At 39.1% G+C, this 11,791-nt stretch overlaps 1 protein-coding gene across 1 annotated transcript; it reads right to left on the bottom strand.

Annotated features, from left to right (window-relative positions):
* Positions 1-204: 204 nt before the first annotated feature.
* Positions 205-11,791, bottom strand: LOC125010152 (dual specificity protein phosphatase CDC14AB-like). The gene is made up of 14 exons (XM_047588529.1): positions 11,338-11,791; positions 9,167-9,257; positions 6,895-6,970; positions 6,671-6,763; positions 6,485-6,564; positions 5,672-5,738; positions 5,382-5,444; positions 5,013-5,100; positions 4,610-4,840; positions 4,374-4,512; positions 3,469-3,700; positions 2,963-3,054; positions 2,145-2,285; positions 205-2,048 (listed from the first exon to the last, which is right to left on the bottom strand). The coding sequence occupies exons 1-14, from the start codon at positions 11,381-11,383 to the stop codon at positions 2,000-2,002; spliced, it is 1,488 nt and encodes a 495-aa protein (XP_047444485.1). The 5' UTR covers positions 11,384-11,791; the 3' UTR covers positions 205-1,999.

The raw sequence follows: 11,791 nt of genomic DNA on the forward strand, positions 1-11,791 counted from the left end.
TGTTGCTAGTGGTAGCTGACTGCTATCCTGCTGTTCGGTTTTTCAGTTGGATTGGGTTTCTAAATACGTTTTCCCTTGGATCTTGGCACAAGGGATTGTAACATCTCATCCTGTGTAATAATGACCGCATGACCCAGAACATCAATATATTTCATCAATTACCTGTGTGTTTCTACTAAAAATGAAGCTAAGGAATAACATTAATAATTTTATCATTTCTCAGCCTTTATTCTTGTCTCTGCAGCAACATAAATGACAACCATCTTCTCAAACAGAATATCACAAATGCATTCTTTCTTCAGAATAAACCACCAATTAGGCATGGTCTGAGACCAGATAACACACAATTTCACAACTGAACATGGTCTGCATAGGAATTTTACAGTTAATGTTAACCCAAAAATAAAACAGATTCTGCATACATTTTCTCAGAAAAAAAATAAACAAATTAAGTTTCCTTTATAAATGACTCTCATCACCAAGAACCTTTTTTTAGTCAAATACAATGTTGGCCATCAACAATATCCTCTAAATGTTTTATTATAATTATTGTCCTTAAAAAGCCTGTCATATATCAAGTGTCTGATTTAATCCTTGTTAATCTCTGTTTAAATTACTACACTTTATAGTTTTTGTTTAGTCTAAAACACATAAAAAATAATTAAATAAAGGTTATAATAGTAAAGTGCATTTGCTGTTAAGAATTATGTGGCTTTGTTTCCACTCCTCCACTGATGTTACACAGAAAACTGACTGAATATCTGAAAGTGACAATCCTTTACCATTTTTGATATTTAATCCACATGATAAATCCAAACCTGTAACGGAAGACTTTAGTGTTGCAGTGAACGGCAATGCATCTGGTCAGGAGCATTCTCCAGTCACTTCAATGCATCACCTACACAATTTCGAAATCCTCTTGATGGAGAGTATGATTTGTACAGGCAGCACCATTATCCAAAGATAGAGATAATATGGGTTTTAATAATTAATTTATTTTGATTAAATCCTCCTTTAAAACTAGATATGACAGAGAATCTGACACTACTAGGTCTTGCAATTCATGTTTTGTTTCGTTATAAACCCATGTGATCAACATGTGAAAACCTTCAGTTTAGTTTACATTCCCACTGTGGGTGAAAATAACCATGAAAATGCTCAGTAGGTAACAACCCGCTGATGTGTCTAAACTGCTGGCCCTATGGCCCACCAAGACATCAGTCAGGAGTTTTATTCCACATGAATATATAGAATTGTATCATGCAGATACTCTAATGAGATCTGAGGAGTCATAAGACCAGTACACATAGTCTGAGTGCCAGCAGTTCCCCACTGTAGCCCAGAGTTCTTATAACTGCATGAGTTGCTTGTTGCTTGTCAGAGACGAGAGGATGACCCAGGGCAGGGTGTCAAACTCATCTTAGTTCAGGGGCCACAAACAGCCCAATCTCAAGAGGCTTAATACCACAATAACCTATAAATAATGACAACCAATTTTTCCATTTTTTCTATTATTTTAGTGCAAAGGAGTAGATATCTACATTTAATGAGTTAAAATATTGCATTTTAGGAGCAAACTGAAATCTCTTAGTGTGATTACATTGCATTATTGCCATTTACACTAATTACTCACTTTTATCTTTATCAGATAATATCTTCTGTGTCATTTTCACACTTTGGAAATTCATCCCGTGGGTCAGATATGGGTTTCTGGTAGAACGACCCTGATCTAGGGTGTTAATCCTTTTATCATGCATTGGTTAAGGAGACCAATGGGTCCTGGTTTTAAAGCAGCCCTTTAAATGTTTGATAAACTTGGGGAGCTGGTTCTATCAGTCCCTGCATCCAAATGAAGTGGCTGTGTCAGAAATATAATAGCAGACAAAATGTTTAAGGCCCATTAAACCACAGCATGTTGGAGGAGAGCTGATCCAGAATTTAACCAGTTCATCACCAGTTGAGTTGGCTTGAGGGCAGAATGGGAACATCCAAAGTGAAGTCAGTGAATTAATGCTGGCCTGGTGCTGAACAAACTGAGGCTGAAGGGGCTGGGGAGAGAAGCATACAACGCACACAGAGTAAGATCAAGGGAAGGAGAAGAATTTGTTTGATCTTTTAAATGAAACTAAAATGTGGACACCCACCTTCTGATGTGTGCAGTGGTGGTGGAGGAGCTTCGCAGAAGCTTTTTAGAAGAGGAGGAGGAAGGGGACAGAGGGAGGAAGACTTTAGAGGACTTAGGGGGAGGAAGGATGGAGCATTGTGAGGTTTTGGGAAGGTTTAACCTGAATAAGAGACACAGATGAATCAAGTTGTTTTTGATGCAGCATGTTTTCCATATACATATAGTCAGTTGTTTTAACATAGTTCATTTTAAGCAAGTGACAAGCTTGGATAAACAGAGTTATCTATTTGTATTGTGGGTCTGTTCGCAGATTTGCGCAAATATCACAGATGCTGGCTTCTGAGTCAATACGTTTACAGACTTAGGAATACTGCATAGTGAAAATCGATATCAACCTCTCTGTTTACTCCTTATCCTCATAATGGTGAAGCAAACGGAATATGAAAATGAAGGAACTAGCAATGATTCTGTTGTGAAGAAACAGAAGGCTGTCAAAATGTCTGTCAAACGGAAAGCACCATTGTTAACGACTAAAACCAGCAGGATTCAACTGGCATGCTCTTGTCCCAGTTTAAAAAAAGAAAAAGAAAAAATATATATATATATATACAGTCATATTTATCACTTTTATTTAAATTATATATTGGCATATTTTCTTTTTGGTGTAAACAAATGTAATGTGTCTTTCCTGAATTAGAGCTCATGCATGCATCATTCCATGTCTGGATGGAGTATACTGTCATATATAATGTCATCAACTGACTAACTGTCATGACTCCATGGCAAACCCACTGTAACTGTAACATTGTCTAAAAAATAAGTTATAACAAGTGGTACCTTGAGGAGGATGAGACTGATCTCGGCGGTCGTTTCCCCTTCAGTGCTCTCAGTCTGTCGCCCTGAGTTAGACTAGTTTCCTTGTAGTTGTTCTACGCAGAGAGAGAGTTTGAAAAGACACTATTGGGGTTACATTGTAAATTTACATTTTCAATTCTGCATTTCATCTCATCTTCTAATACTGCTTAATCCTCACTAGGGTCTATCCCAGTTGTTATTGGGTGAGAGGCGGGGTACACCCTGGACAGGTCGCCAGCCTATCTTAGGGCTAACACAGAGACATTCACACTCCCATCTAGGATCAATTAAGAGTCACCAATCAACCTAACGAGCATGTCTTTGGAGGTGGACCCATGCAGACACAGGGAGAAAATGCAAGCCCAGAAAGGAAAGGCCTGAACCTGGACTGGAACTCTGGAAACTTCTCGCTGTTAGGCATCAGTGCTAACCACTGTGCGCCCCCAATTCTGCATTTATTTATTTATTTTTTGCAAGGGCCTAATCACCTCATCCAAGCTAAACGATTTGCAGAGGGTGGTGTTGATTGACAGGTCGTCCATGCTGGAGAGCAGACGGGACATTTCTTCCTGTTGTCCTCTCTCAACCAGGTCAGAGCTGTGAAGCTGCGGCTGCTGTAGACGCTGTTGCTGCAGCTGCTGTCGTCGACTCAGTCTCTGCTGGACCAGCTTCTGTTTGGACCGATGAACGTCACCTTGGACCCACAAACTGTGCTGTTTCCTACGCACACAGAGGCAATGACTGCATCACACTGTCAAATCTACGATACTGGTCTTATAACATATAACATGTTCAGCATCCCACGTTATCATGTTAGCATGTAATCATCTAAGGTAGTTCTGGTGTAGTTTTATAATTTAGTTGTCAAACAAAGTAAAAAAAAAAAATGCTTTTGAAGTCCTATTTGATTTCTCCACCCTGCCTGTGTATCTGAGCCTGAATCATATTACCGAATCTTTAAATAGCTCAAAAACATTTAGTTCCATTCTTTGAAAGATTACCCTGTAATTTCCCTGCAGAATGCTGCATATGGGACTAAATAACAAAATAATAACAGTGTTTATGGTAATAGAGGAACATGTTAGCCAGTGCAGCAGTGTAGCTCACTGACTGTGTTTTTAATAGAAAACCATGAGGATTATGACATCTATTCATGTGTTTAACTGTGAGCCAAACTGACTGTAGGACCAGTGGATCAGACAGTATTTCCATCCCTAGAGCCATGTCTTTAAACAAATCACATAACCACTTTAAATGTCTTGCTAAAGTTGACATTGACTTCCATACTGAAAGCTTCCATAGCAGAACTCTCAGAGTCTTTATCCCGAAATGAAAAATAACACACTGTGTCTCTTTTTGTTGTGAAGTCATCGCAAATAAGGCTGAAACTTACTCTTCTAAGAAATTCTGCTGGGGACCAATAATGGATCCAGGTCGACAGATTCTGGTCCAAGCAATGGCCTCAGCCGCAGTGAATCTGAAGTGCTTCATCAGGTAGCAGCCAATCAGCGTTCCTGTACGTCCTAGGCCAGCTACAGTTCAGAGGGATGTTTAAAGAGAGAACATCTTCTATCACAGGTATGTATTTTGGACTGCAACATTAAGGTGACACACAAACGAACATCTCACCTTTACAGTGAACAGCCACAGCCCCTTCGGTACTTTCACACACATGCAGGAAGCGCCTGATGATGAGGTCAGAGGGCGTGGTACCATCCAGGAAGAAGAGATCATGGTGCTCAAATCCAGCATCCTCAAACTTCCTGCCTTCATACAACTTCCTGTTCAGACGAACCACGGCCGTCACATTGTTTTGTTGGAAGTATGCAAAGTACGCCTCAGGTGAATGGAGAGGATAACCTGCAGACAGAACCACTGAGCTGTGATGGTTTTAAACACACATGAGACATTTTCTTTAAAATCAGACTGAGTCTGATTCAGTAATGGAAAAAATGATGGATTGTGCAACCTTTTGACAGAACCTAACCCTGGGAAGTCCTTTTTTAGGAAGAAATGTGACATTCTGACTCACCATTTTCTATCTTACTACGCGGGTGAGGGCTGCTGAATGCCAGAATCTTCCCTGGAATTATCCAGTTCATGTCTCCATTTTCTACTCGCTAAAAACACAGAGAATAAAGAATCAGATGCCGCGCATTAAAGGGATCATCCAACAACGTTTCATTTTAAAACATTACAAGAATCACTTGTATTGGGGCATGCACTTTGATATATTTTCAGTTTAGTCTATCTATCCTTTTTGCTTACATCAGATCAAACACTCTGTGAAGATGCCTTTGATAATTTCTAGATTCATCATCAACATTTTAATGATTTTGCATGTTGTGTACTGTATCTGCAGTCTGCATTGTGTAGCATACACGGCTGTAATCATCCTCACCTCGTAATGTTCATATTCCTCAACACTGAAGCTTTCAAAGTCCAGAAAACCATGTTGCAACGCCTGCAGGAGAGGAGAGGAGAGGAGAGGAGAGGAGAGGAGAGGAGAGGAGAGGAGAGGAGAGGAGAGGAGAGGAGAGGAGAGGAGAGGAGAGGAGACAGTAAAAAAGAGCTTTTAAAACAAAGTCCCTGCAGCTGATCCACTGCCTGTGGGAACAGCGGTTAAAGTAAGAGCCTTCTTAATTTATTAAAGTAATCCACTGCTTTCAGGCTAAGTTGTGTGTTGTTTACCTTGCGTATTCCTTGCAAGCAGTCCAGGACAGTGAGGTTGAAGGAGCACTCTCCCACTGCTGCATCCCTGTGGGGCACACATACACACAACAACATCGTTCTAATACAAAGCCTTCAGTTGACTGGACCCAAATCTTGGCTTTAGATCCAGAAATTGATGTTTTTTGTGAGTTTTTTTTGTAATGCATCTACTACAGTATGTTATACAATGATATTAATCCGGTGCTTTTACATAATCAAATCCAAAACCTAGGACAAATATGCGTGTGTGCGTGTGTGTGTGTGTATGTGTGTGTGTGTATGTGTGTGTGTGTGTGTGCGTGCGTGTGTGTGTGCGTGTGTACATGCGAGACCTCACAGATACGATATGTCACTTGCATTTGCATTGTCTGGCTGAGTTCTGAGGTAATGCGTTTTTATGAGGCATCCCAGACATATCTTGACTGGCAGCAGTGACTCTTTGAACAGAGGTGAACTGTCTGTTGCTGTGCTGCTTCTCCTCAGCTAAGTGGGAGTAGTTTTCAAGGACAAGGTAGAATTAATCGACTTCTAACAATAAACTGAAACAAGGGCGAATGGACTTTGAGGGTTTCTTACAGACGGGCACAATCAATAGATGTCCCCAGTCTTTTAGAATTGAAGAAGTTACTTGGAGAAACCGTAAAAAAGTCCACCTGCCCTCGTTTCATCCTTGTCTTTATACCATGATCTGGATGAGAGAGAACCTTCACAGATGTTAAAGCCAAGCTAAAGAAAGACTTATAACAACACCAAACTGTGTGTGTGTGTGTGTGTGTGTGTGTGTGTGTCTACCTAAATGGCATGTAGCTTGTGTTGTTTCCCGAGATCAGAGTCCTGTAGGCTTCCTCTGGACTTCTTCTCAAATAGATTATCTAGAGAGCAGAGATCAGATTACTTATAATATATGAACAGGTGGGTGATTGTTGACATGATGGGTGGAGTAACGGACAAAGTGATGGATAAATAAAAGATATTTACAGCATAGGCACCGATGAGAACAGCAGCATTAGCTCTCTTCTTCTGATCATGACTGGTGTAGTGGACCAGTTTCTTTCTAGACATTGTGGAAGACTAGTAACAGAAAAAGCCAGCACCCATAATTAATCAATCAATAACAATAACACATGAGTACAGGTGATTCAGAGTCAGCTGTCTAAGCACTGTAGACCCTGCTGTTACTCTGCATATGAAGAGTGTGTTACCTTGAGCTTCTTGTTGAGCTTACAGCAGTATCTGTACAGCATGGCCAGGTTAAGGGGCCCAAAGTCTGCATAGAAACTGCAACACACAGAGAAACAAATAAACATGTAAATGGGTTCTGAATTTTTTTTTAAATTTTTTTTGGAACTTGGAAAACACAACAGACTGCACATGACAGTATACAGTATATTTATACACGGCAAAGTATGTGATTTTGGTGTGACTTTAAATCATGCAAACACCAAAGGAAAGGAAAATGCAAAAAAAGAAAAAAACACCCAACAACCCAACAAAGTAACAAAGCTCTCTGCCCTCCCTTGGAAAATACACATGTCACAAAACATGCATACCATAGTACATGCTGCAGCTAAACCTTTTGAGCATGATCTTCTGGGAAAATCTTGCTTATCTCCTACAAGCTGCAGGTCATCCACGTCAGAGGATGCTGGTCTTGCGCACTGTTAGTGCAAGCTTGCAGCTCGAAACATGGGAACAGTGTTGAACAGGTTTTCTGCATTTGAAGGATTCGTTGTTGGTTGTTTGATGTCCCTCAGAATGTTAAGGTAATCAGTGCCTGGAACATTATATTTGTATTTATCACTGCTTTTCTGTAGCACCACACCAGAGGGAACCAAGAATGCCCTGTCGCAGCTCCAACGCTCTCCGCTCTGCTCAATGTCCGATTTCAATGTCTCACTAATAGGTACAGTACATTCATACTCTCTTTAGGGTCCTTCCACTAAAATGTCTAATATCTGTATTTGAAGAACACAACTAGTGCTTAGTATTAAATATATTGGAACAGTACAGCATTTAGCCAGGTCTGGTAAGCTTTTAGAACTGAAATGCATGTTTTTGTACCAACTTTTTTTGCTATTTTGGTGAATCAGTTAGAAAATCAATCAGCAAATTTAGTCCACTGCATATATCAGGAGTGAAAATGAATGAATGAATAAGTGTCCAGCCTAAAGCAGTTCAGTGTTCGTCCTAAATCCCGTCGTATGACGAGGCCACAGCCACTGATCTCATCTTGGCCTATATTTTACACAAGACTCACAAACACTGAAGGCTGAACATGTATGGGAATGAATGGGTATTTGAAACAGACCAGGGCGCCCCCATCCCATTCACATATTTCTCATTTTATCTGTACAAGTGTCCCTCTTCCAGATGCGTTCCTCTTTGCTTGGGTACTTGAACCACATCATACAGGACAGAAAATCAAAAGTAAGGAAACATTTTAAAAGGCTGGCCTCAGATATTAGCTTTGCTTTTCTGTGTTTGATTGTGTTAATTTAGGAGATGAGTTGTGACCACTCATCACAAAATCACTGTAAGGCCACAGATACTCTAGTTATGCACTTATAGAATAAACTTGTTTTTTGTTCCATCAACAATGAGTGTGTCCTAATAAGTTTAACTCTTAATGTGTGATTCATTACAAAAAGAGGACTCACTCAGTTTTATGTTATGCATTCTACTACAAGAGCTCTTGACTAAATTTTCTAAATGCATTCAAACCGTTTTTCCGTAAGGTGGTGGAGTCAGAGGAGCTGTGACTGGCAGCAGTGCAGCAAACGTTTATTGACGAGTAAAGTTTCACACAATAAATGAAAATAAAGAAACAAATAAAACTAATTTAAATACATTTATTCTTTGAGTATCATGGTTCTTGCAACTGTGTTTTTTATTATCAGTATGCTGATGTTGTGCTAGTCCATACTGACGCAAAACGGATTATTTAGTTATATAAATTCACAACAGAGGGTTTGGCTGGCAGTTGTTAAAAACGTTGATCAAGAATATCACATCACTTTTACATTCTCAGCACGTTTAATCTCTGACTGTTTTGAGCTTGGCGTGACTAAGCGTCCTCTGAGTTATGCAGACTGACTAGGCGTTAGAACAGTGCATGAAAGTCCTGTGTTGACACAGAGGAGGTGACAAAACGCTAAGGGGAGAAGATATGTACATGGAGAAATAATATTGAGTTCTATGAAAGACATCGTGGCTGTGCCATAATTTAGATGTAAATTGAAAAAATAACAAAAAAACAAATTATAAAATAACATTTTAAATGACATATGTGACTGACTGACTTTGTTCTTTAAATTAAGAGTCAAAACGCGAATAGAAATAAAACAATGAGTAAAATTTAGTCATCACAGAGTAAGCAATCACACAAATCCTATATTGTTACACAGTACACACACTGCAAATGTACATGTGCGTACATACAGTAGTACAATGGTGAAACTACTTGGAGATGCTTACCTCTCATATACGAACTCCTCATCTGTGCTGAAGTAATGTGTGTTGCCTGTGTTTTTTGGTTTGACACGTAGAGTGGTGAAGTACAGACGGTCTGCAGACGACATCACATACAGAGTAAAGTTTTACATTGTTAATAAAAGTCGAGGGTTAAGGGTGATCACAGATTGCTTTTACCAAGCGATTGTACTGACAAGTCCAACTCGTACATTTCCAAACATTAAATGTGAGTGGACTGTTTGCCTCTAAGGCCCCTGAAACCTCCTCCACTTTGACAGTTCAATGCAGAACCTTATTAATTCCAGCCGCTATGTTTGACTGGGACACCCAGGCAGCTTGTTCCCAAAGCTCCTCATCCCAAACCACTGTTATTTAACCTGATTTAATACAACTTAATCCTAGCCTTACTGAAACTTTATGTAAGGTGGATCATTCTAATAATAAAGGTATATGTGAAATTTGCATTGCCAGGTTGTGAAAGCAGTCTCTCTCTAGTTGGTGTAACACTTTCTCTATTTAAGACTATTAACATGAATGGCTTTTTAAATAACATGGCAACCAAAATTCAATTAATAATTGTGCTCTGTTTTTTTACTAACCTTCAGCACATCTTTAACCTTTAAATGCCATGTGCTCACTGTAAATTCTAACATGGTATTTAATCAAATACATTTAGTGGCACTAACAACTTGTTATCCACGCTTACACAACAGCTGGACCAACTCATTGTTTTTAAGTTCAATCCTCTTAGAAAAAGTATTTTGTTTTTGGATAAAGAGCTTTTTTTCAACATTTGGACATGCACAGATAAGTCCTCTCCTACTTGGCTCCTTTTTACGTCATTTCATTGAAGCTTTGAGGAAAAAATGACAAATTTATTCAGAGAGCTGAGTTACTAGTAAGAGCATTTTTAATGAATTCATTCTATGTCATGTCTGATGACAGAGTCGAGCGAAATCTGCTTTCCAGCACAAGAAAATAATGAGATAAATGTTCTGTAATGGTTACTAAGTGTTTATGCTTAAGAAAAGACGTTCCAAGCTCCCAAGCTTCCAAGTGTGTGGAGCTGTCAACAGTGGTGACAGATTCAAAGCCTGAGTCTGATGGTTGGTGCATTCATCGTCCAGAACATGTTGCTGATGTTGATTTGCTGGGGGAAATAAACCAGTAATTCTGGGTAGGAGTGGTGGTGAACTCATTTCATTTTATGGACACGGGCTAGACGGAGTCACTCACTACAATCATCCGGTTCACTTGAGTCAGTGTTGTTACACGTCTTTAGCAGCGAGCCAAAGGACTCATGAGATCAGGGTTAATGGAGACTTTGGGCTCGTAATAACTGATTCAGTAAGAAGAGTCGAAGCAAACCAGATAATTCAGAAACGGTTTATTGTTCCCTCCTGATCTGTCGTGTTTCAAGTGGTATTGCTCTGAATAAACGCTGGAATGCATGATGTCCGTTTATTATTTTTAGAGGATTGTATAGATTCAAACCGTTATTAGGTATTAATAAGTGACTCTGAACTGTTGAGTGAGTATAACTAAATCTGAAGTTAGTAGTTGATTTAAGAATGGTGTAATTTGTGGCAAGTAGTGGACACTGAATGAAATCAATTAAACAAGCTAAATAATAATAATAATAATGTTAGTTGTACTATATATTCAAGCAGTAGTAATTAAGTTGTACTAACTCAGCTTTGATTCACCATGTTACCTTTGCTTTAAAGTCAGTTCATTAGAATTTACAGTGTACTGACTTAATTTTTTTTATTCACTGAGTGTGCACTAAGTTACAACAACACTCTAAGTAACAACAACACAATAACACACAAACTATGCTGAATTCAGTATGAACAGTGGACTCATTAATGTCCACGATCTCTGAATTACTTTAATACTGAAAAAAATTATAATTATTAGTAAGTACAATTTCCTCTCTAATTGAGTTCATATAAGATTCAGTGTGACTTAAAGATATAATTATATAATTATATCTTTAAGTCACACTGAATCTAAAAACCACAAAACATAGAATATGATCTGATAAACACTGTGAGTTTGTAGCTCAGCAGCTAATGGTTCATTGTGATAACAGTCTTCTTACACTTTACATCCAAATGCACTTCTCAAAATCTACAAAGTTGGTTATTACAGTGTATCCATGCATAACTTACCTTTAATAAACTCTGACGCACCGAACTGTTCATATTCTTCTGCCATTGCACTCACTAGCGATCAGTCCCTGGACCTTCCTGACTCGTCTGAATAGTCCTCTCTTCCAGTCAGCGTGTTCTTGGGTTATCTGTTCAGGTGCGTCCAGAAAAAGACCGCTCGAAAAAATATCATGACACTGAGTTTATTATCCCACTTGGGTGCTCCTGGCATTACTTGGAGCTGAAAACAAAAAAACAGAAGTAACTCTTTAATTGGCAAATTGTTGCAGTTTCCATTCCATGTTCACACCCGATGAGACGAGCGTAAAAGTCTCCAAAGTCCAGTAAAACCAAAATCAAAGTAAAATCCTCTCTCTCTCTCTCTCTCTCTCTCTCTCTTTCTCTCTCTCTCTCTCTCTCTATTTCTCACTCTCTCGCTCTCTCTCTCTCTGATATCTACTGCCTCTACTTCCGT

The sequence above is a fragment of the Mugil cephalus genome, chromosome 7 (genome assembly GCF_022458985.1).
Source record: "Mugil cephalus isolate CIBA_MC_2020 chromosome 7, CIBA_Mcephalus_1.1, whole genome shotgun sequence".
NCBI lineage: Eukaryota > Metazoa > Chordata > Actinopteri > Mugiliformes > Mugilidae > Mugil > Mugil cephalus.